Source organism: Notolabrus celidotus, unplaced genomic scaffold (assembly GCF_009762535.1).
Source record: "Notolabrus celidotus isolate fNotCel1 unplaced genomic scaffold, fNotCel1.pri scaffold_154_arrow_ctg1, whole genome shotgun sequence".
NCBI lineage: Eukaryota > Metazoa > Chordata > Actinopteri > Labriformes > Labridae > Notolabrus > Notolabrus celidotus.
The window spans coordinates 102,030-128,541 of NW_023260026.1; the positions used below are offsets into that span (position 1 = coordinate 102,030).

At 42.7% G+C, this 26,512-nt stretch overlaps 1 protein-coding gene across 1 annotated transcript; it reads left to right on the plus strand.

Moving 5' to 3' along the window:
- The first annotated feature begins 6,401 nt into the window (after positions 1–6,401).
- LOC117808806 (acetylcholine receptor subunit beta-type lev-1-like) lies at positions 6,402–13,161 on the plus strand. Its single transcript, XM_034678465.1, has 5 exons — positions 6,402–6,624; positions 6,738–6,911; positions 7,041–7,126; positions 8,755–8,921; positions 12,972–13,161. The coding sequence occupies exons 1-5, from the start codon at positions 6,402–6,404 to the stop codon at positions 13,159–13,161; spliced, it is 840 nt and encodes a 279-aa protein (XP_034534356.1).
- The last annotated feature ends 13,351 nt before the right edge of the window (positions 13,162–26,512 follow it).

Below are 26,512 nucleotides of genomic sequence, written 5' to 3' on the forward strand. Positions count from 1 at the left end.
TCTACAATCAGAGCCTCATTGAAGGTATGTGTTCGGTTATTTTGACCTGCAGCTCTGCAGCATGCCAAGACCTGCAGAGAAGTCTCTTCACATGGTGGTGAAATGTCAACAGGAAGTGAGATATTTGGGAAAAAGTGGTGAAAATTAACAATTGTTGATCCAATTACAGGGTGAACTAGTCCAAGGAGCCTCATCAAGTCAGATTAACATGGCTTTAACAGTTTCAGACTTTCAGGCTGTTATATATATAATAATTTCAGGAACGGCTTGCCATAGATGCGTGTATATGTGCTTTTATGTGTGCGTGTATGTATGTGTATATACCTATTTTTATGTCTATGTGTCTGTATATATATATGTTTATATTGACTTTAAAGGAAGAACCCCAAGTCCTCTCTTGGTTCTTGTCATTGAATGTTGTATTGTTTGTTTGTCTGTGTGAAGCTAAAGACAGTTTTCTACATAGTGGACAAATAAAGTTCTAAAGTCTGACTTTAGGACTCTGAAATATAATCTCCATCCAGTCCTGAGAGGAAAACAGTAAAAACCTGCTCTTGATTTTCATGACAGCTGATAGATCTGAAACGGAGAACTTTAACGGAAGGAAACTTCTACAAAATGTGTTCATTGAATGTTTATATGTAGAAATAATCAGAACATAAAAACATGTAAACTTTTTGTTTCAGGTGGAAGTACCGCTGATCACACAGAGCCTCCTGATCACACAGAGCCTCGTGTTGAATATGAGGAATTATGGAGTGGTGAAGGTATGTACTGCAGAAGAAAGCTTTATTCTGAGAGAGTGTTTGCTTGGCTGTAAAACCAGATCAGGGGTCTGTTGCACGTCTTCTAAAGGTAGGGTGTAAAGTCCTCACTCAGCTCTGCATTGAACTTAGTTTGTAACTTCAGTCTCTTCATTGTTTGGTTGCACCACAGAGACTTTAGGGTTATCTTAAATAGAGCAGCATAACGTTGGAACTTTCATTCTGATCCCCTGTCAAGCATTTATTCATGACTGCTCAGCCATCAGTGAACAACACACTGTGGTCCCAACCATCAACATGTTAGCACACATTGATATTACTCAGCTGTTACCACGTCCATAACTTTAGCTGCTGCTTCAATGAGTTCATCACAGAGGTTGATGAGAATGTCTCCAGATTTAGAGGAAGCCTAATTAGTCATAAGATGAAGTATTGAAGTGATCAACATGTTGTCCAAGAGGTAAAACGTGACGGTCTTCATGCATTAAGAAGATATTTTTAGTCTAAAGGGAAAGTGAACAACAGTCAAACAGAAGCTCTGAAGTTTGAATTCAAAGACAAAATTAAGAGCGTGATTATTACCATCTCATTCTGTGATTGTTTCCTTTATCTGACAGAACTGTCATCATGAATGTGACTTCATGTCTTCACTGTAGGTGTTCCACCCTCTAAATGCACTCATGTTGCTATGATGAAGCACTTTAATCTCACGGACAAAGCCAAGTACCTCTGGGCCCGGCCTGCGGAAAACCCCTGGAGGGCCACAAATGTAACCCTGGACATATCTCTATACAGCATCCTAGATGTGGTAAGTGTGTTTTTTTTAACTATGAATAACATGTTTTCTTCTGTAAAGAACATATATATATATATATATATATATATATATATATATATATTAGTGCTTTATTGATTTTTGTCTGTGACAGTATTTCTCAAACTCAGACTACATTTACTGGAAAGTCTGTCCATAGACCAACAAGTAAGTCCAGTTTTAGTGCTCACAGAACCACAATGAAGCTTTAAATGAAGCACTTTGGCAAAATGTTAAAAAACTGTTATCACAGCCTTTTTAATTTTTAGCATTTTTAAATGTTTGCTGCACCGTTTATAAAAGTCTTCTACTAATATTAATACAGCGAACAGTCTTTCTGTTATTGGTTATTTTTGTTTTTATGTCTGTTTTATATAAATTACTTTTACATTATATAAAAATAACATGATGAAATCCACTAATTCTCTGTCACTCTGAGGAACATTATTCTGAAGCTGTTGAACTATTAGCTCACGCAGTCTCTCACAGAGTGATGAACCTCTTCCCATCTTTCCTTCTGAGAGACTCCGCCTCTCTGGAGTTTTTAGACCCGGTCATGTGACTAACCTGTTGATCATTAACCTCATTAGTCAGGAGATGTTCCTCCAGGTGGTTTTTAGCTTTACACAACTTTTTACCTGTTTTGTTGTCCCTGTTTGAATTCTAGGTCTGACCAAACTCCTTCTGTCCTCTCTCTGAGTTAAAAACAGACACAAACATGCTAATTACATATTAGACACTATAAAATCTACTTAATGATCATTTATTATCTGACCTTCTGTTCCCGACTGTGTCAAATTAACATTTGAAAAATTGCAGTAACTGATGTGAACAGTGAACTTTTTCTCTTCTCATAGAGAGAAAAGGAACGTGAATTAGTCTCTTACGTCTGGATACTTATGGTGAGTTCTCTCTAAAGAGTTTTTGATGGACTGAATAATAATAACCTCACTCTGTTAAAAGACCAAAATATTATTCATCTAACTGCTTCTTTCATCTCGTTGTTCTTTTTTTAGATTTGGAAGAATGAATTCATCAAATGGGAGGATGGAGAGTTCTGTCGTTGTAGAAATTTTACTCTTCCTACTGATCTGTTGTGGAAACCAGATATAACCATTGAAGAGGTGTAAGTTTGACTTCTGTTCTACTATATACTAACTATCCACATCTATGATACCTTCCACTTTCATGAGGTGCTTTTCTAACAGAAATACCAGGAACTTTCAGTTCCAGTAACTCCCCTTCAAGGAACTAAATGGGTCATGTGGCCCGTTGTTGTCAGAGTTTTCACTGTGGCCTGAAGTCCAGAGTAGATAATGATAATCAGGCCGGTGACGTAAGGAAAAAACAAAAGTAATTGCACTACCCTGCCAGACCACTAGAGGGCAGTAAGAGAGAGACGAAGGCCATTCAACAAAGACCACACCATAGAAGGAGATAGACAGGCCGGCATCGTCATGAGCAACACCACAGTTAGCCTGTTAGCATGAAGGAGATTCATCTTTTTACTTTAATACACTGATAATAGTAGTGTTGTACTGTAGTCAGGTCAACAAACCTTGAGTCAGAGTTCTGAGTCCTCAGTGTTAGAGTCCAAGTCCAGTCCTCAGTGTTAGAGTCCAAGTCCAGTCCTCAGTGTTAGAGTCCAAGTCCAGTCCAATCCCCAGACAAGAATCAGAGTCCAGTCCTCACTGTTAATATTTTTTGGGGGTAGCTTTTTAAATCCAAACCAAAGACAGTCTGAACCTGGACTGACTGTGTGGGACCTTTCAGATGTGTAGAAAACATTTCTTTCATTAACATTAGTGTTGGAGCTTTTTCCATCATTTCATGGACGTGATTATTTAACTTTATTTTTGCTCTCATTTTGTTAGTTTGGTAGTTTTGTACCTGGATGGGCAGGTAAGATATGGACATTTAGGATTTATTTTTATTTAACCTTTATTTAACCAGATGAGTCCCATTGAGATCAAGACCTCATTTTCAAGGGCGACCTGGCCAAGAGGTCAGCAGCACACGTCAGAATAAATGGCACAGCTCAACAACATGGAACATATATGCAGACAGTATGTAGAAGCAAACAATAATAATTTAAAAAGTGCAACTTATTTTCAAGTAAAGTGCAGTTTGTGAATATAAAACAGCATTTAAAAACACAGGCACTGTTCTGGGGTCTGTCTTTCATTTAAGATAGACTTAAAGGTGTCCAGAGAGATGAGATCCGACAGATTCAAGTCCTTCTGGAGTTTATTCCAAGCAGTAGGAGCAGCAAAACTGAACGCTCTCTTACCGAACTCTGTCCGAACACAGGGAACACACATCCGCAAAGTGTCGCAGGAGCGCAAGGCATAGTGACTTCCTGATCTCTGAAGATAAACACATAAATACATTGGGACCAAGCCAAGTAGACATTTGTAAATTAGATGAAGCCAATGTGTTTGCCTGCGCACACTCAGGGATGGCCAGTCGGCTCTGACATAAAGCTCACAGTGGTGAGTGAGGCGTTTGCAACCCGTGACAAACCTCAGCGCGCAGTGATACACACTATTTAAAGACAACAAACATTTAGTCGAGGCTCCCAAGTACAACACATCATAACCAATAAGAGGCAAGAATGTTGCAGACACTAAAAGTTTCCTCGCTCTGAGGGAGAAACAGGATTTATTCCTGTACAGGAAACCTAGTTTCACCCTAAGTTTGGAGACCAGGTTGGATATATGAGTTTTAAATGAAAGCTCCCTATCGAGAATAAAACCCAAGTATTTGTAATTAGCGACAAGTTCTATGTGGTTCCCTTGTGAGGTTACGATTGAGGGGACGTTTCCTTTGGACTCATTTGACGAAGAAAAAAGCATCAATTTGGTTTTGTCTGCATTCAGGACCAGTTTTAGTTTCAGCAGATGAGACTGAATAGTATCAAAGGCAGGATGTGTTTGATCCTGTGTGCGGTCCGCTCTCCCTGTGCACCGTGGCCGGTTTGATTGTGAGTTTGTTTTTAGCTTGAAGAGGTCTAACTGCCACTTCAGTTAGATTCTAACAAAATCCTGTCAGAGTGTCTGGAGATTAGTTTATGAATGAAGTTACAGTGCTGCGTGTTTTACATGAATACAGCAAATGATAGAGGCCTCCAATGAGGACTATAGCCTCTGTATGTTGGGCTCATGCTTAGACCGTTAGGCTAACGGAGCCCCATTAATCAGAATTTTAACCAACCAAACAACTTAGACACAAAGGTTGAGTCACTTTAGTCGCTAACATAACCGTTGGCATGCTAACACAGTAACGTGATAAACAGTTTCAGTAACTTTAGCGTCTCTCTTAATTCTCTGGGTTCATCCTGGACAGATGTCTGTGAAAGCTTGTTTGTTCCCAAATGATAGAAATGTTAAACGTTGTGTTTCTGTGTATAAATAACACACATGTGTATCTCTGTTCAAATGTATGGTGTTCAGTTATATTATCAAATCAAAGACAAAAGAACACAATGTGACTTTCTTAAATCAGTTGTAGTTTAAAGCATGCTTTCAGTGAGACTGGTGTAAAGTGTAACACGTTATTCAAACTGAACAAAGGTTTAACCATGTGTTTGTTTTTTCTCTCACAGAACAGAAAAAGACACGATCTCTCAGACTCCATATCTCACTGTGTTCTATAATGGGAGGATATATCTTAGAAATGGAATGGTGCTGGTCAGCACCTGCAGAATGAACTTTTACAAATTTCCCTTTGACACTCAGAACTGCAGCCTAACCTTCAGGGCAATCCAACACAGAAGTGAGTCTGTATACGTCTGAATGCATGTGTGTACATGTTTTACACATCACATGGATGTAATGAAAGACTAGCCTGGCGTTGCCAGACCCATCAGACAGCTCATTGGTTTTTGCTGGAAGGTGGTTCAAGAGCCGCTGACCTCAGATACACCGGACCATTCATGGTCCTTTATTTAAAATTGGGCGGGTTCTGAGATTACAAACATCAGGTCGGCACAGTCTGTTTCTGTTGCTCCATGCTAAGTCACACGCTGCATCGCTCTGATTGGTTGTAGGTCTGTCCAACTTCTTCCAGAGGCACTTCAGATGCAGCCATTGCTAACACCCTCTGGGGAAAGGAAATGAGCAGATCTAGACCCATTCAGTAATATCAAAGGGTCTGGGGACGCCAGGCTAGTACAGGACTATAACTTCACCAATACAAACATACCAGACACTTTGTCTCTGTTTAAACTGGAATGAAACCCTAACACTGTTTTTTCTCCAACCTCAGACTTGGAAATAAAGCTTTTTTCAGAGCAGAGGAATGATTATATATTAAAGAGAACTCGTAAGGACATGAAGGATGAGTCTGAGTGGCTTCTCATGAACGTGACAGTGGAAACCACAGAGGTCAACAGTTTTAACACTGTCAGTAGCGTGTTCATTTACACGGTAAGTACAGACATTGATACACACACTTATTTTAATATTTTCTTCATTACATTTCAGAGACCTCGTTGTTGTGTCTTGTCAGAATAGGTCAGTAACAATACACATATTGATTATATCCATTTAACAACATGAACAACCGCTGCAGAGCATTAGCTTCTATGCATCAACACATACCTGATTTTTTAACAAAATACTGGAATCCTACATTTCATTTAGCAGGAGATGGACTATGTTCCTCCATGTTCCTCCATTTTACTGACTTAGTTACTGACTTGTTGAGAGGACATCTTTCTGCTTCACTTGGTTTTATTTTCTCTCAAGTTATTGTTTTTGTTTGATACTGAAAAAGTTTAGTTTGAATAATTCTGACTGAATTGTAATTCCATAATCTTAAAAATGATTTCACAGGTCACCATAAAGAGGCGATCAGTCCTCTATGTGGTCAACTTCATACTCCCCATCCTGTTCTTCTTGTGTCTGGACTTGGCCTCCTTCCTCATCTCAGAGAGCGGAGGTGAGAAGCTCAGCTTCAAGGTCACTGTGCTGCTGGCTGTCACGGTGATGCAGCTGATTCTGAACGATATTCTGCCTTCTTCTTCAGACAGGATCCCCCTTATAGGTGAAGAAGCCCAGAGTCTTCCTCTAGTGATTGCTCTTCAGCAGCACATACTGACTCAATGTGTAGGTAGAAACGTGTCTTTAGGTATTCATACTGCTTCTTTCTTCCTTCAGCGATCTATTGTATCGGGGCTTTTGGTTTCATGATGCTGAGCCTCTTGGAGACGATCTTGATGATGTACCTGAAGGAAAAAGACGATGTGTCCCAGGACAAAGAGGCAGATGAAGACCAAAGCCCAGAAGACAACTGTGGAGAGAAACCAGGAAGAATGCAAAACTTCTTTAGAGGTGAGATTCAACAAGGAGCAAAGCTTGCAGATGTATTTCTGATTGAAAATAGAACAAATAATCATTTATAATCCTTTATAATTGTTGCTACTTTGAGCATGCACTAACCTGTGGAATGCATTTTTGCAGACGTGTATATATCAGTTCCCTGCAGGCGTGTCTTTGATCTGTCCCCTGGTGAGATGCCCCCAGAGCTGCTGCCTGAGGTCCCAGAGGTCAGGAAGACTTTTACTGTGTATTTACTGTTAATCCCACAGATACAGAGCACCAATAACAATAATAATATAATTTATTTATCACGCACTTTACATTTGGAACAAATCTCAAAGTGCTACAGGGCCTAATAAAAGGGCAGTAAGAATACAAACAGGGTTAAAAACAAACAGTAAAATGCAGACACTTGTTAAAGACTCTGTGGAAGGTCAGATAAAAACTATGGATGAAACCAGGGGAATAAAAACTAGGGAAATGTAGTCTGTAGTGCTCTCAGCTGATCGGGGAGAGCATTCCACAGTCACCTGACAGCGGAGGAAAAAGCCCGGTCTCCCACAGTGTGGAGTCTGCTGCGGGGCAGTGGAGGCGGTTGGTGCTGGTGGAGCGGAGGGTTCTTGTAGTAGTTTGTGGGTGTAGCAGTTCTTTCAAGTATATGGGGGCGTGTCCATGGATGCACTGATGTGTCAGCAGAGAGATTTTGAATTCGATCCTGTGTGAAACCGGGAGCCAGTGGAGTGAATGCAGGATGGGTGTGATGTGGTCGTGTTTGCGCACTCTCATCAGGACCCTGGCTGCACAGTTCTGGATCGACTGCAGTTTTTGAAGGCTTCTGCCAGGGACTCCCAATGAGAAGTGCGTTGCAACAATCGATCCTGGAGGAGACAAAGGCATGGACCAGTTTTTCTGCATCAGGGAGAGAGCGTGAGGGGCGGAGTTTGGAGATGTTTCTGAGGTGGTAGAAGGAGGTTTTACAGATGTTATTGATGTGGGTTTCAAAAGTGAGGTGAGGGTCATTTTTGACTCCAAGATTTGTGGCTATGGATGAGAGGGGAATGTTGTGGCCTGTGAAGGATATGGTGGTAAGTGGACTAAGAGGGCTTCGGTTTTGGAGCTGTTGAGTTGGAGGAAGTTTTGGTCCATCCATGCCTTTATCTCCTCCAGGCAGGCGGTCAGTGTGGATGTGGATGTGGGTGGAGTGGCTGCAGAGGGGTTGGTGTCTGTCCTGAGGTATAACTGTGTGTCATCAGTGTAAGAATGGAATGATACTCCATGCCGGCTGATGATGTGGCAGAGAGGGAGCATGTACAGGGTGAAGAGGGCGGGGCCGAGGACTGACCCTTGTGGGACTCCACAGGTGACAGAGTAGGCACTGGACTTAGCACTGCCGATTGAGATGTACTCAGCCCTTCCAGTCAGGTAGGACTGGAACCACTCCAGTACAGAACCAGAGAGAGTGTTCTGAAGGCGGTGTAGGAGGATGTGGGGGTCAACCATCTCAAAGGCTGCAGTTAGATCCAGGAGGATGAGCAGAGATGGGGAGCCGCTGTCATCAGCAGGTCGTTGGTGACTCTGACCAGAGCCGTTTCTGTTGAGTGAGAGTGAGTTGAGATGTAGATGGTCATGAAGCTGGACGGAAACTACTTTCTCAAGCACTTTTGAGAGAAACAGCAGGTTGGAGATGGGTCTGTAGTTGGCAAAGATGTCTGGGTCTAGAGTTGTTTTTTTGAGGCATAATGTTGTTGATGGTCTCTTATGTGTGTGTAGGTCATAAGGAGGCTTCAGTTTTAACTTCAGTGTGTTTGGTGATCAGCTAAACTCCTTATAGTTGCTTTAAATGACTTTTTTGCAGGTTAGCAGCAGCCAGCTGACCGAGGAGTCCCACGACTCAGAGAATCTATTCGAGGAGCTGAGGGAGGTTCTAAAAACAGTGGCTCTGCTTCTCAGCAGCAGGAAGGAAGAAGAGAAACCCGGCTACTGGACCAGGATGACCAAAACCATCAACAGAATCTACTTCATGTTCTATTTCATATCTACCAGTCTTTTCCTCGGCGTTCTGTTTGCACATTGGTTTAATGAAGAAAACGATTGGTTCTAAATAATGAAAGGAACAGCAAACGGAAGTCATCGGCCCAATCTCAATGTCCACCCTCAAACACTCACTGACTCTGAGGCGCGTTCCCACTGAGTCCGTGAGGGCTTAAGGCTGTCCCACTGTCAAATCATCAAGTGTGTGAGGGATCTCTCTCTGACTCTTTGAGCCCTTTATGCCCCCTTTCCATAAGTGGGCATTTGTGCAGACTTAGTGTAAGGGAATTACCCAGAGTTCATGTGCAGTAAAAATTCCTAACATCACTAAGGTGAGCTTCATGACGTCATGCAGGTTTGCATGAGAAGTCTCAAAGTGCTGTCCCATCCCAGTTCTACAGTCTGAGCCCTTACAGCCTCCTGCCCTCAATCACTTTCCAGGTGACGTCAATTAAGTCAAGAAGGGCTCAGGGCTCAGGGAGGACATTGAGATTGGGCCATTGTTTCAAGATGTTTAGAGTCAATGGGTTCATTCTGAAGATCAATCCTGCGTCCTCCAAGTCCAGTCTGCTCTAGTAAAGCCAACGAGGACAGGTTTATTAGTGACATCAGGTATTTAGTCCTTAAGATAAGATAGACTTTATTTGATCCCTGTTGGGGGAAATTCTTTTGTTCCAGCAGCTTACAACACGGGACAGGAAAATACAACAATGTACTTACATAGTTAGAAATATAATAACAATTATAATAGTAATGATAAAGGTAGAATAGAATCAAATAAGGCAAATATTACAGATATATACACACTATGTACACTTCTATCTGATGAATAGATAGTGAGTTATTGCACAGATAAGGTTGCACCAGGTTATTAAAAACATACACAGTATGAGAAACACAGTGCCATTCAGATGTGGATGGATACAATAGTTTGTCGGTCTGAATCCTAAACATAAACAGTGACCCGGGAAGACAGAGACATAGTGCCAAGTCACACAGTAACTGTCATGTAGTGAAGAGAAGATGATGAAGAAAGAACCTGAAACAGGATTTGTTCAGGGACATTTGAAAAGCAGTTATGAGACATGAAGGAAGTGGAGAGAGAGAGAGAGAGAGAGAGAGAGAGAGAGAGAGAGAGAGAGAGAGAGAGAGAGAGAGAGAGAGAGAGACGGGATGAATAAAAGCAGCCGGCCTCTGTTTTAGAAACAAGCAGAACAAAAACCAGAGTTAACATGTTCTAGGGACTTCAAGGAGAAACCCTTCTAACGTCTCTTATGATAAGTGGAGCAGACAAGCCTGGATTGGATTGACCAGACTTTCACAGTCTGACATTAAACAGCATGTATCACATATTTGATAACTCGGCTGAATGAAAGCATGTTGTTTCAGCCTCAGCCTGCACCGGGACAACTGTGTGCCTGCGTTCTGATATCCACCTGTGGCATGTTAGTAATGAATGTATCCTTACTGTCGCTCTGTATCATTAGAAACAACTCTGTGATGGTCTTCAAGTATATCTCGTGCTGCGTACACACAAAGGTGTCTGGAAATATTTACACACAGCAGACACAGAAAAGATCTATCTATCTATCTATCTATCTATCTATCTATCTATCTATCTATCTATCTATCTATCTATCTATCTATCTATCTATCTATCTATCTATCTATCTATCTGTTCATCCATCCATTCAGCCATCCATCCATCCACATATCCATCCATCCCTCCATTCATCCATCAGCCCTCCATCCATCTATCCATCCATCCCTCCCTCCCTCCCTCCCTCCCTCCCTCCCTCCCTCCCTCCCTCCCTCCCTCCCTCCCTCTATCTATCTATCTATCTATCTATCTATCTATCTATCTATCTATCTATCTATCTATCTATCTATCTATCTATCCATCCATCCATCCATCCATCCATCCATCCATCCATCCATCCATCCATCCAGCCAGCCAGCCAGCCAGCCAGCCAGCCAGCCAGCCAGCCCTCCCTCCCTCCCTCCCTCCCTCCCTCCCTGCCTCCCTCCCTCCCTCCCTCCCTCCCTCCAGCCAGCCATCCATCCATCCATCCCTCCCTCCCTCCATCCCTCCATCCATCCATCCCTCCCTCCCTCCCTCCCTCCATCCATCCATCCATCCACATATCCATCCATCCCTCTAGCCAACCATCCATTTATCAATCCATCCATCCAGTGCTCAGATTAGAGACCGCTCTGAGGGCTATCTATCTATCTATCTATCTATCTATCTATCTATCTATCTATCTATGTATCTATCTATCTATGTATCTATCTATCTATCTATCTATCTATCTATCTATCTATCTATCTATCTATCTATCTATCTATCTATCTATCTATCTATCTATCTATCATGTCCTCACACGTATATAAAAACCAACACTCAGCACACACACATACTGTCCTACCGTACCAACAGAGGACTACATACGGCACAATCAAGTCATAGTTCTGAGTGTGTGAGCTTCTGTTTCTGATCATTGTCATTATGAAACATGAATAAAGAAATAAACCATGATATTGCATCAAACAGAGTTTGTGTTTCTGTTAAAGAAGGGGTCCAGAGAGGGGTTTGCAGGTTTGGTGTCTTCCTTTAACTCTGCTGTTTCCTCATAATACCTGACCCAGAGTGTGTGCTAGTCTCAGTTTCCAGATGTCAGATTGGAAACATGAAGGGAAACCTCTCTGCATGCATGGAAGCGATTCTGTAGAACTTCAACACGGGCACTCCTCATGCAGCTGAATGAGTGACTGATTTGGAGATCACCTGAAGAGTCAAACAAAGCCGAGCTCCTGGATTTCCCTCACGACGTCACCGAACAGTGAGGGAAAAGATGGAGGAGAGTTACTCCACCAAATCCTGATTCATGCACATAAAGATACACAGAGGGAGCTTTTCATGTGTTTTCCACTGATAGGGCACCAAAGGAGGAACTTTAACTACTGCAGAATCCATCAGGACACCTTAGCACGGTTTCTTTCAGACATGAAGGCACAAGGGGGGAAACAGGAGAAACCACATTAAAGAATGGATCTTGTAACTTTCTTAAAATACATCGTAGGAACACGCAGTGGTGGTTCTAGTCCAATTTTACTGGGTGAGCCAGGCTGGGGCCAAGGGTGCTGTCAGAGGGACACATTCAACCCTGACAAAAGAGACTGAGAAGGGCGAGGGCCGGCTGAGAACAAACTGTCAAAACATCAGAGCATCCCTTTATACTAGACATATATACTACTGTGTACTAGATCAACATGCAGACTGACAGCAGCTGTTAGGCTGTTTACACTCAACATGAGTCCCTTAGTGCTTTAAGGGACTGGGCTTTTTTTATTGTATAACATTTGTTTGGTGTGGAAGGGGGTCCACAGGGGGGTCCAGGCTCAGTTTTACAGGGGCCCTGGCCCCTGTTGGCCCCTCCCCAGAACCACCACTGGGAACACTGTTTTCAATCATCTATAGTAATCCTTGAAATGAGTAACTTTACCTTAATTACAGAATGACTCCAACACTGATTCACAGACATTTGGAAATGTCTAAAACTGTTGTCTCAGAATGTTTTCAAGTGAGAGGGGAGGCCTGTCTCTGTCTCTGTGTGTGTGTGTGTGTGTGTGTGTGTGTGTGTGTGTGTGTGTGTGTGTGTGTGTGTGTGTGTGTGTGTAACGTCACAAGACATACACATACCTGGGCCATAAGTTCAATGTGGCAGGTGAGTGGAGGGATCAGGTAGATGACATCATCACTGAGTACTCCAACAGGCTTGATTTTATCCATCCGTCGCCCCTGACACTGCTTATGAAACTAGAGGCAGTCAGAGTTGTAGCATTGGCTAAAGTACAACATCTCTTCTCCAATGTCCACATTCCCCGAAAGACTCTGCGTGAGCCGACTGACCGGACTGTACGTCTCGTGAGACAGTGGACCGGCATGAACACCCACACTAAACGACACATCATTTTCCACAGCAAGCGTGAGGGAGGCCTGGGAGTTCCCAGCTTCTAGTGGAAATACATCGCCACCAGGCTCTCCCACCTGCTGAACATGCTGAGCTGTGATGACCAGTGTGTCAGAGAGCTCGCCCAAGCCTCTCTGTTCCTGGACCTCAAGAGGAGAAAGGTCCCTCTGGCCCACGAGTCGGACTCCAGTTTCCTAGGCTTCAGGAGGAAACCTAGTGGGAAGCTGGACAGCAGATCTCCTGGCTTCGGGGTGTAGTCGGACTGGCCGGACCTAAACGACATGTGCGGCCGGGCCGATGTCACTTTGCAGTGGGTGGGGCCTGACTCTGAGGCCGTGGAGGTCTCAGAGGACATCATCACTGGCCCCAGTGTCTCTGTGAGAGCCACTGTGACCATCTGTGGAGCAGACCATCAGCTCCTCCTGTGGGCGCAACAACAAAAACAGTGGCAGCAGTGGACGGAGCTGAGACTGCAGGGGAAGACGGCCTGTCTCCCTGCTGCGGACCACACTGTCTCACACCCCGTCTACAAGAACGTGTCTTTGGATGAAAACATTGCTGTCTTTACTATAAAAGCTAGACTGCAGGTGTTACCATCTAAACTAAACCTTTCCATCTGGATCCTGAACAGTCACGCCCCCTACTGTCTGCACCATGGGACTGATCAAATCACTGAGACCATGCCCCACATCCTCAATGGTTGCCATGTGTACAGAGGGCTGTACATCCTCTGGCATGACAGGATAGTGGACCTGATAGCAGAGGACATGTCCTGTTCCATGAAACCGAGCATGTTCCGCCGGTGTGATGATGTTTTCATGTTTTCTCACATTCCTGCAAACACACCGGATGTTGTCGGGGTCAGAGAGAGCAGTAAGGAGGTGCTCCTGCTGGAGGTGGGCTGCACATTGGACTCCAGCCTAGAGGAGGCCTTTACTACAGAAGTAGTGAAGCACGACCAGTTGAGAGGAACCACCGCACAGCTGGGCTACCAGTGTAAACTGCTGGTGTTTATATTTGGTAGCCTGGGCCATGTGCACGGGCTGGTGGTCCGAGGCCTTCGGATGGCCGGCCACTCTAAGAGGAGAGCTCAGCAGCTGGCCCGGTATTGTTTCGGTCTCGGCTGTAATCGGGAGCCGCTCCATCTGGAGGAGGCGCTGCTTCCTGTTTCCGTGAGAGTTTAATGTGCTGTAATGATTATGTGTGTGAGTTGCTTTGTACCTGACTGTCCCCCTTTGTCCAGGTGTACAGATACTGTTCAGAAGTACAAAGTTCATTTGTATTTCTATGTATGTGGATATGAGAAAATACTTAAAATGTGTTTTTGTGTGTGTGTGTAACATATTTGTTACACACACATCAGACTTCACCAGCTAAAGCTTACATTCGGCCCCCTTTCCCCAACCTTCCTGCAAATCCATCTCCTTCGTGAAACCTCAAACTCCTAGTGAACTCCTCTCCTTGTTTCCTGATAAGAACAGAGTCCGGTTTATGACTTTGACTCTGCTTTGATTTGAGATAGTAGTCCTCCACGATGACGAGGGAGACTGAGCTCTGACAGGTAGCATCCAAAGCCACTCCTCACCAAGCTAAGAATGTGCGAATGGATTGTGGAAATAAAGTCAAAGCATCGTGTAGATTATGTGAGACGTTGTTGAACTAAAACAACAAACTTCTCTCTAAACTTTGTAAACACATTATTCCCTGGAGGACGGTGGGTGAAGCTCTTCCATTAAAGCTGTATTTCTTGGTAAACTTCAGAGCCACAGCTCAGGAAGTGAGGAGCAAACAGCTTTGTTTTGATGAGAAAATGGATCTGCCCACAGTCGACTAATTGTTGATGATGATGTCATTTAATGGCAGCTTTGATGCATTAAGATCACGAGACCTATGAGATGCTGTATGAAGGGAGGGAGGGGTGAAGAACATAAAGCCTTGGTTATCACATGTGACCTGCCCTCTTCTTGTACTTGGCTGTGATATATACACTCCAGCAAACACTTCCAGAGAGCAGACGGGACGGGGATCCTTACTGACTGTTCAGACGTCCCACCGTCATGATGTTTGCAGGGTTCCTCTTTCTGCTCCTCTTCACAGGTAAGCTGGATCACCTCTGTTTGATGCAAGCTAGTGTGTATGTCTAAAGTTTGTCTTTAACTATTTGAATCTTTCATATATATGCATGCTGTGATGATTTATAGTACCAAACTGTTGATAAAGTCTCAGTACAGTCTAGGTTGTATAACCATTAGAAGCCCCTCTTGACTTTAATGCTGTCCCCTGTATGTGAACCCTTTGGAGTTACCTGATTTCTGCATCAACTGGTCATAAGATGTGTTCTGATCTTCATCTAAGTCCCAACAATAGACAAACACAGTCTGTTTAAACTAAATGATATGTGTTCATGTTTTTATTGAGCACAGCATGTAAACATTCACAGTGCAGGGAGGAGACAGTATGTGAACCCTTGGGTTTAATAACTGGTTCACCCTTCTTTGGCAGCAAAACCTCAAAGTAACGTTTCCTGTAGATCAGATCAGACCTGCACACCGCTCAGGAGGAAGTTTGGACCATTACTCTTTACAGAACTTTTCAGTTCAGCAATATTCTTGGGATGTCTGGTGTGAATTGCTCTCTTGAGGTCATGCCACAGCATCTCAATCGGGTTGAGGACTCTGACAGAGCCACTCCAGAAGGTGGATTTTCTAGGGGTGCAACAATACGTGTATCTGAATCGAACCGTTTAACTCCTCCGGGCTGCATTGTCGAGCGCAGGTCCACTGAACTGCGTTCTCCTCCCACATTCATTCAGTCCAAGCTGGTCACGTTTGTTTTAACTGTGCTTCATATGGAAATATATGTTTCACCATACGACGGTCTGCTGGGTTCATATGTTCACGTTTGTGTGTGTGAGCGCGCCCTCATGAGAGGGAAGCACTAGTGTCCTCTTTGGTTGCAGAGCAGAGTTGTTCTGTGGTCCTGTAGTGATGCTAGACCGGGTGATGTGGTTTTAAAGTGCCTATATGCATTACTTATGGTCTTATACTGCATGCTGTGTAAGACTTCAGCCTGATACCGGACAGGGTTTCCCTGCTGTTATATCATGGGCGCTCCCGCCGGGTCCCGCCCCCCCTTGGAAGTCATAGCAGAAGTGGTTTAAGGTTCCCTCTCTCATGGATCAGGTCTAGACCTTGTTCTTTTATTGAACAGACTAAATATCCTGATGTTATTTATCTTATTTACATGACGGGAGGTCATTTCTGTCTCTACATGGTCGAGTTCACTATTCTCCTCTGCTCTCTGTATCACACACACACACACACACACACACACACACACACACACACACACACACACACACACACACACACACACACACACAAAATAAAAACATGAACACATATCATTTAGTTTAAACAGACTGTGTTTGTCTATTGTTGGGACTTAGATGAAGATCAGAACACATCTTATGACCAGTTGATGCAGAAATCAGGTAACTCCAAAGGGTTCACATCCTTTTTGTTGCAGCTGTATATTTAAGAGCTTTCTTGGTGAATCTGTGAACGTACTATAACAACTGAAATATTATTCCATCACTTCAAACTATTGGAAACTCTCATTAATGCTTTACGGATGGTTTGGGTTTTTGTCTGTGACGTTTCTGCCGTCCTAAAATGATGGAGATGAACGGAGTTCAGTTTGTGATTCAGTTTTAGGACTCACAGTCTGAGTCTGCACGTATGAACATGGGAGAAATGGGAGTTTTCAAAATTGTGTTCTGCATGTTTTTACATTTTATTAGAATTGAAATATCAGAAATATGAATCTTTCAGGTAAATAATCAGTTGTTGGTGAGTAGTGGATCCATATGCATGAAAATAATCCTACAATAAAAACCTGTGTCCTCTTTTGTGTCAGGTGGAAGCACCTACAACTCCACAGAGCATGTTGATGATGAACAGATCTACAATCAGAGCCTCATTGAAGGTATGTGTTCGGTTATTTTGACCTGCAGCTCTGCAGCATGCCAAGACCTGCAGAGAAGTCTCTTAACATGGTGGTGAAATGTCAACAGGATGTGAGATATTTGGGAAAAAGTGGTGAAAATCACAATTCTGGATCCAATTACAGGGTGAACTAGTCCAAGGGGCCTCATCCAGTCAGCTTAAAATCACTTGAACAGTTTGAAGAGACATGAACTGAAAAAGTATCAAAGGTTTTACATTTCCTCACTGGGCGTGGCTTTGGAAAGCCCTCAAATCGGGTGTTTCCCCACGTAACAGGAAGTAGTTTTTTTCTCAGCCATGCATGCTCCAATCTGACCCAAACACACCATGCACTATGAGGGTCCAGGTCTGAACAGATCATCATGCTCACATCTGATCCCAGTCATAGCGCCCCCTGGCTGCATGAGTAAATGTCATGCCAGTATATTAAGAGCAAAACCTCCAAAACCTTTAAAAACATTTGAATCATTTTGGTCTCAAAATGGGATGTTGGTCATGATGTGTGAAAAAACAACAACTGAGTTGTCGTCAGAGGGCGTGGTCAGTGCGGTGTGAGAAATTACCATTTTTTACATTTTGTCTCGCCATAAAAATTCAAACTGTTCTAGCTCAGCCATAGATCAACATATCTGCACAGAAACGCTTGGGCTTATGAGGGGTCTCAGCCTGAACACACCTATATTTGAAAATGTTTCAAAATCCACAGCGCCACCGCCTGGCAACATAAAGTTACTGCTTGCACAAAAAACACTGTTAATTCTTCACTGGTTTGCCAAAGTAGTGGATCCATATGCATGGAAATAATCCTAAAATAAAAACCTGTGTCCTCTTTTGTGTCAGGTGGAAGAACCTACAACTCCACAGAGCCTGGTGATGATGAACAGATCAACAATCAGAGCCTCACAAACGGTATGTGTACAGAGCCTTTTCTGAGCAGTAGAACCAGACCAGAGTCTAAAAACTGATGATTCATTAAGTCTGGTGGATGTGTCTGCCCCCCACACCCTGTCATATTGTACCCTATTGTATTGTATAGGATTGTTTTCCTCTGTGAATGATTCCTAATTTGAGGGCCTTAACAGTTGTTTTTTTCACAACTTCATCATGCCTGCTGAAAATAGATAGTTCATGGGTTTCGTGCAGGACGCCTCACAAATGATGCTCCATACAGCTCCCTAAAGATTTCAAATCCCCTCCCCATTTAGGTATTAATCATAGCTGTATTTTGATCTACAGCTATGATTGTTTTTGTGCACATGCAGCATGCCAAGACCTCTAAAAAAAGTATCTTAACATGGTGGTGAAATGTCAACAGGAAGTGAGATATTTAGGAAAGAGTGACAAAAATCAGCAATTGTTGATCCATTTACAGGGTGAACTAGTCCAAGGGGCCTCATTCAACTAGCTTAACATGGCTTTAACAGTTTCAGACTTTCAGGCTGTTATATATATAATAATTTCAGGAATGGCTTGCCATGGATGTGTGTATATGTGTATGTATATGTGCTTGTATGTGTGAGCGTTTGTGTAAGTATGTATGTATGTGTATGTATATACATATATTTTTTTTATGTCTATGTGTATGTATATATATATATAAGTACATACAGTATATATACATATATATATATATATAATATATTTTCATATTGACTTGTTAAAGGAATCCTCCTGGCCATGACCTTAAACCCCAAGTCCTCTCTTGGTTCTTGTCATTGAATGTTGTATTGTTTGTTTGTCTGTGTGAAGTCGAAGACAGATTTCTACATAGTGGACAAATAAAGTTCTAAAGTCTGACTTTAGGACTCTGAAATATAATCTCCATCCAGTCCTGAGAGGAAAACAGTAAAAACCTGCTCTTGATTTTCATGACAGCTGATAGATCTGAAATGGAGAATGTATAAATGTAGAAATAAACATAGCATTAAAATCTGTAAACTTTTTTGTTTCAGGTGGAAGTATCCCTGATCACACAGACCCTTTTTATGCCGAGTATTACAACATCTTTAAAGGTATGTACTGCAGAAGAAAGCTTTATTCTGAGAGAGTGTTTGCTTGGCTGTAAAACCAGATCAGGGGTCTGTTGCACGTCTTCTAAAGGTAGGGTGTAAAGTCCTCACTCAGCTATGCATTGAACTTCAGTGTTTCCCCTACCATTATACTGGGGCCCCACCCAACAGCGGCACCCGTCCCCCTTGGAAGTTCAATTAATTTTATTTTCTATATAGCGCCAGATCATAGCAGAAGTAATTCAGGGTTACCTGTCTTCGGGACGGAATAAAAACACTGCAGGTAATCTACCAATCAGACACATTCAGCATTGCAGGCCTGCCCCCTGAAAGTCCCAGGACCTTTTGAAAAGTACTACCTCCCTAGCAGGGGCTTTTTATGGGGAGATTATATACCCCTGAACTTAATTTAGACCCTGGGTCCACCGGTCGAAATGCACGTAATTCCGGGGTAAAGTTCCTCTGGTCGAAAAACGCCTTAGCAACCCTACTTAGGACCCTTTGTGACTACCTGGACAAACCCATGACTGTTAGAGGCTTGTATTTTCTAGCTCCTCCCCAGTCTGGTCAGAGCTGAGGAAGCCTTTTGGAGGAGAGGTGAAACGTCTTCAAGATTTTCTACCAGTCCTATTGTTCTACGGCTCAGGTCTTGAATTACCATGACCTGGATGACTGAGAACCTTCACAGGCTTAAATTGAAGGAAACTTCTACAAAATGCGTACATTAAATGTATATGTAAACTTTTTTGTTTCAGATGGAAGGATCCCTGATGATGATGACAGTAAATTACGGAGTGGTAAAGGTATGTAGCTTTATTCTGCTTGGCTGTAAAACCAGATCAGGGGTCTGTTGCACGTCTTCTAAAGGTAGGGTGTAAAGTCCTCACTCAGCTCTGCATTGAACTTAGTTTGTAACTTCAGTCTCTTCATTGTTTGGTTGCACCACAGAGACTTTAGGGTTATCTTAAATAGAGCAGCATAACGTTGGAACTTTCATTCTGATCCCCTGTCAAGCACTTTTTCACGACTGCTCAGCCATCAGTGAACAACACACTGTGGTCCCAACCATCAACATGTTAGCACACATTGATATTACTCAGCTGTTACCACGTCCATAACTTTAGCTGCTGCTTCAATGAGTTCATCACAGAGGTTGATGAGAATGTCTCCAGATTTAGAGGAAGCCTAATTAGTCATAAGATGAAGTATCAGGGCTCTACACTAAATTGGTTGCACCCTTTTTTGGGGGGTACAGCATGACCATGCATGCTGATGAATAGTTGTCTTAATTGGCATACCGTAGCTTCGTATGAAGTAAAGATTGACAGTGACTCGAGTTCTGATATTTGCAAAATATTTCTTTTATATCATTTTAAAAGAAAACAACATAGCTTTCCCCTCGTACTGCAACCACGGGTACTGCGTAAGCCATTGTGGTTGAAAGCAGTATTTTCTTATCTTCACCTGCTGCTCGGGCCGGTGTCTCCCTGTCCTCTTCATCAACAGTGCCGTCTGATTTGGCACCTTGTGCTGGCTCTCCCTCACCACTCTCCTCCTCTCTCTCCTCCTTTTGTGTTTTAAAATAATCAGCGATAGTGAAACGCTTGTTGTCGTGAAGTTCTATCTGTTTTTGGTGTGTGATGCTCGTATGCGCTACACGTGTACGTGACGGCGCTCTCTCTTCAGAACAGGAGAGAGAGTGCAGGTGGAGGAGACTGACTAAGCCAGTGAAAAAGACTTTCAACCACACTGTCTAAAACAGTGCCTGTGTTAGAGGGAGCATTAAAGGTGACATATCATGCAAAATTGACTTTTTAATGGTTCTCTCCCTGAAATCTGTGTCCCTGTCTACAAACCCCCCGAGAATGAAAAAAATCCATTCTGCCCCTGTTTTGATTTCTACACCTTTCTGTAAATGTGTCTAAAATGAGCCGTTTCAGACTTCCGTGTTTTTGTTACGTAACAACAATATCCGGTCTGTCACGGAGTCAGAGCTCGGAGCTTGTTCAGCCCATAGACTGTATAAAATAATACTGAATCCCTCCCCCGTTTTTCATTACCTGCACAAATGTGTGCTAACAAGGAGCTTAGGAGGGAGGCATGCTAGTTGTAGGCTGTCTTAATAAACACAAAGGTCGGTTTTACTCCCCACGTCTGCAGATTTGAAGATATAGTGGATGATTTTTATTTGTCATAGATAAGTGCTAGCGCTAATTAGCATAGCCACATAGCTATATGTTCGTAGCTGTAGCTGTAGCTGTAGCTGTAGCTGTAGCAGCTGTAGCTGTAGCTGTAGCTGTAGCTGTAGCTGTAGCAGCTGTAGCTGTAGCTGTAGCTGTAGCTGTAGCTGTAGCTGTAGCTGTGTACCAAGACACACGTCTACATACTGACAAATAAATCAACAAGAAACACAGAATCTGTGACCAATCCTTCATAAAAGGTCCTGCTGCCTTTCTGGCAGAGGTCGGTTTTACTCCCCACGTCTGCAGATTTGAAGATCTAGTGGATGATTTTTATTTATCATGGATAAGTGCTAGCGCTAGTTAGCATAGCCACATAGCTACATGTTCGTAGCTGTGTACCAAGACACACGTCGACATGCTGATAAATAAAACAACAAGAAACACTAAATCTATGACCAATCGTTCAGAAAGGTCCTGCTGCAGGCGCCTCTCCGTCAGGATCAGATTCAGAGGGTTGAAGTAACGCGATCTCTGAGCAGCTGTGTATATTCAGCCAACATGTAAACATTAGATCAACGTGCTGGAGAGCCGAGGCACATCCACTTCCTGAGGGGGCGTGGTCAGAGAGAAAACAGAGTGTTCTGATGAGGAATGAAGAAGAGGACTTTTCAGGCATGCCAAAATCTGATTTCAAAGTGTTTTTTTGAGCATAAACTTTAAAGACATGTTTTGGGGACCTCTTAGACCAATATATGTTGATGAAAAAAGCGTGATATGTCCCCTTTAAAACATGGCACTCCCATGATCGCGACCAGATGAAATTCTTACTCACACACGCTGAAAAAATGTATTGAAGTGATCAACATGTTGTCCAAGAGGTTAACGTGACGGTCTTCATGCATTAAGAAGATATTTTTAGTCTAAAGGGAAAGTGAACGACAGTCAAACAGAAGCTCTGAAGTTTGAATTCAAAGACAAAATTAAGAGCGTGATTATTACCATCTCATTCTGTGATTGTTTCCTTTATCTGACAGAACTGTCATAATGAATGTGACTTCATGTTTTCACTGTAGGTGATCTGCCCTCTAACTGCACTTATGTTGCTATGATGAAGCACTTCAATTTCACGGACAAAGCCAAGTTATACTGGATCCGGCCTACAGAAAACTACAAGAGGCCCACAGAAGTACACCTGAGTATGAATCTATATAAAATCCTAGAAGTGGTAAGTGTGTTTTTTTTTTTAAACTCTGATTAACATGTTAGTTATTTTGGCTGTGAAAGTATATCTCAAACTCAGACTACATTGACTGGAAAGTCTGTCCATAGACCAACAAGTAAGTCCAGTTTTAGTGCTCACAGAACCACACTGTAGCTTTAAAAGAAGCGCTACACCATTTTTTTTGTCTGTTTTACATAAATTAGTTGTTGTGAAAAAAAAAAGAAGAAAACATTAGGCAGTTGGAAATGGATCGAGGAAAATATCCTATCTGCACATAGCAAGTCTGTGTCACTATCATCTTTATGGTTTCACCCAAAAACCAACTTTAAACTAGAACATTCTTTAATCCAGTTTTCCTGTGAGGTTGTAAAAATCTGGCAGAAGCGTTTATCCTTTAATGGGTCGTCTTTACCATCATGCCCATTATGGAACAATCTCCTATTAACAGCTGGTGGGAGAACGCTAAATAACAAATCATGGCAACTTCGAGGAATAAACCAACTAAGACAGATAATGAAAGATGGTGAAATGGTGCCTTTTAATGAGTTAAAGAATAATGTTGACTTAAAGCTGGGGTTGGTAGTCTCGGAAAACCAGCAGGAATTTGAATGTAGCTTTTCCTCATGACTCCGTCTAACCCCTCCCCCCCTCCCCTCAGAGCTCCTCCAAAACGACACCCCCCCTCACATGTACGAGCGCCGCTGATTCTCGACCATATGATGGTGACTGATTCAAAACCGGTCCTCACCAAAACATTCTCATAGTGAAAGTTAAAAACACAAACAAACATGGCTGCTGTTAGCATTCACAGCTGTCATGGTAGCATTATCCAGTTGTCATGGTGACACGATATCAGGAGAAAAGTTATAACACATATATAACACTGTAACAGCTCTACTGTTTGTTAAACATGTTCAGTGTAGATGTTCTTAATTCCTACAGTGTTGACAGTCAGTGAAGGCATCAGGAGAGGTGTAGAGTGTGCGAGTGGGAGAGAGGAGAGACAAGAGGAGAAGTTCTTCATTCATTCAAACATTGATTGTTGTTTTGTTGGTTGGCGTGGTAACAGCCGACAGTGACTGGTTATTAAAGCTCAACGTGTTCACCAATCGGCTCGTCATCACTACAGCGTCCGGACAGACGCTACAGTACATCTACATTTCTGTAGGACTTACTGAATGTCATTAATTATTCTGCTTGTTGGTGAGAGCTTTTTAGACTCTGATCCGGACTACAGTCCTGAGTAAAGCCCCTCATCAGGTCAGAGGGGACAGGCCCGAGGACGAGCGAGAGGGGCAGTCAGTAGAGTCAGGGGAAGCAGAGGCAGGAGACGGGGACTCAGAGTGCACGCCGGGGAAATGTACGCTCTGCAGGAGGCGGGCAGAACGGCTGGACGGGATTTGATTGGTTTAAAATTTGGGGAGCCAAAAAACGGTGATTGGTTGGTGTTTTCCCAGGTTTACTCCGGCTGTAGATAGCACCTTTTTTTTACCTCTTCTTTAAGAACACATTATGTATTGATTACCATCAGGACATAAAGATCATTTTAACCAGGAGAACAAAAAGTGGATCTAAATCTGAACACCAACCCCAGCTTTAAGTAATGCCGACTTTTTCTCGTACTTACAACTAAAATCAATCGTTGAGCTACTTGTCTCAAAAAGCACCTCCACATGCCTTAAAGGTGAGTTGGATAACAAACTGAGGGAGATTGCTTCAGGGAAAAGATTAGGTTCTAATCTATATAGTTTATTTCCCACTGCTTCCTTGGACAGCTTATCAAACATCAATGGGAGGGAGATTTGGGTGTATCCCTGACCACTGTACAGTGGGAGACTGTTCTTAAAAACACAACAGCCTTATCCAAATGTGTTAGATATAAAATTATTCAATTAAAAATGTTATATAGGACTTACATCACGCCAACCAGATCAAAAAAAATCAACAATTCCCTCTCACATTTGTGCTGGCATGGCTGTGGCGAGACAGAAACATTGATCCACTTATTATGGCGCTGTCCTTCCGTGAGGAGATTCTGGAACGAGGTTACCGCAAGATTGAGTTTTATTTTGAAAGTAAAAATACCACCCTGTCCGACAGTCTGCCTTCTTGGCACCAGAGTAGGAACCATACGCTCAACGCTTATACAACGAATCATCACGCTAGCCTTTTTGTCAGTGAAGCGTATTATTATGATGAACTGGAAAATACGTAGACCAAATTGCTTTAACATCGACGATTGGTTTAAAGAATTTATGGATTTATTGTCAATGGAACGGGTAGCTTCATCCCTATCTGAGTTTGACTGTGGAGATGAAGGACCCTGGAACTTTATAAGGCATTTTTTGGAAAAGAATGTTATATGATTGAATTTTCTGTAAATGAACTGCGCCCCCCCTTTACCTTTAAAAAAGAAAACATACTCCTTCCTCTTTAATGCAGCCCTCAAAACTGGGGGAAATTCACAATAGGTTTGAAAACATTAATAGAATTAAAACTTAATGGTTTTTAAATCATTTAAAGGTGACATATCATGCAAAATCAACTTTTTAATGGTTCTCTACCTGAAATATGTGTCCCTGTCTACAAACCCCCTGAAAAGTCAAAGAATCCATTCTGCCCCTGTTCTGATTTCTCCACCTTTCTGTAAATGTGTGCTGAAACCAGCCGTTTCAGTTTTCAGTGTTTTTCATACGTCACAACGCCATCCGGTCTGTAACAGGAAGTCAGAGCTCGGAGCTTGTTCAGCCCATAGACTGTATAAAATACAACTCAACCCCTCCTCCGTTTTTCATTCCCTGCACACATGTGTGCTAACAAGGAGCTTAGGAGGGAGGCATGCTAGTTGTAGGCTGTCTTAATAAACACAAAGGTCGCTTTGACTCCCCACGTCTGCAGATTAGAAGATCTAGTGGATGATTTTTATTTATCATGGATAAGTGCTAGCGCTAGTTAGCATAGCCACATAGCTACATGTTGGTAGCTGTGTACCAAGACACACGTCGACATGCTGACAAATAAAACAACAAGAAACACTAAATCTGTGACCAATGGTTCAGAAAGGTCCTGCTGCAGGCGCCTCTCCGTCAGGATCAGATTCTGGATCAGATTCAGAGGGTTGAAGTAACGCGGGTCTGTGAGCAGCCGTGTATATTCAGCCAACATGTAAACATTAGATCAACGTGCTGCACAGCCGAGGGCACATCCATTTCCTGAGGGGGCGTGGTCAGAGAGAAAACAGACCGTTCTGAGGAGGACTGAAGAAGAGGGTTTTACAGGCAGACCAAAACCTGATTTCAAAGTGTTTTTTTGAGCATAAACTTTAAAGACATGTTTTGGGGACCTCTTAGACCAATATATGGTGATGAAAAAAAGCATGATATGTCACCTTTAAAGTCTGTATTTGATTTGAAAGAGTGCAAAGACAACATTTCAAGTGTTTAGTGAAAAATGCTCATGACAAATTTGATGCCAGCAACACGTTATCAAACACTCGATACAGAGACACGTTTCCTGTTCATCGGCTCTTCTTTCAACAACACTCTGTAAACGTTGGTGAACCCAGGAGACCAGGTTCTGGACTTTAAAGTGAGATGTTGTCTCATTCTTGCCTGATAGAGGATTTCAGCTACTCATCAGTCCAGGGTCTCCTTTGTTGTGTTTTTAGTTTCATGATGCTCCAAATGTTTCCAATGGGGGATGAGTCAGGACTGCAGGCAAGACAGTTCAGCACCTGGACTCTTCCACTACTGAGCCATGCTGTTGTAATACGTGCAGAATGTGGTTTGGCATTGTCTTGATTCATCAGACCACAGGACAGTTTTCCACTTCCCCTCAGTCCGTCTTAAACGAGCTCCAGTCCAGAGAAGTCTCTGTGTTTCTTGATCAGGTGTATATATGGTTTCCTCTTTCGTTGGTTCAGTTTGAACCTGCATCTGTGGATGCATTGATGAACTGTGTTCACAGACAATGGTTTCTGAAGTGATTTAGAGCCCATGCAGTAACTCTCTGAATCTTTTAATGATATTATGTTCTGTAGTCGATGAAATCCACTCATTGTTTGTCATTTTGGACTGTCAGAGAGTGAGCGCTGGCGCTGCTCTCCACAAGAGAAAATCTAAGTTTGTATTAAGACTGCTTGGTGCTACTTCAGCCCAATGAACCACAGCTCACGCTGTCGACTCTTG

What these genes read in the sequence shown, in the direction of transcription:
- LOC117808806 (XM_034678465.1), top strand. Translation starts at nt 6,402, where the DNA reads ATGATTTCACAGGTCACCATAAAGAGGCGATCAGTCCTCTATGTGGTC. An exon ending in AGACAGGATCCCCCTTATAG is followed by an intron (nt 6,625 to 6,737) that starts GTGAAGAAGCCC and finishes TTCTTCCTTCAG; the next exon opens with CGATCTATTGTATCGGGGCT. An exon ending in TGCTGCCTGAGGTCCCAGAG is followed by an intron (nt 7,127 to 8,754) that starts GTCAGGAAGACT and finishes ACTTTTTTGCAG; the next exon opens with GTTAGCAGCAGCCAGCTGAC.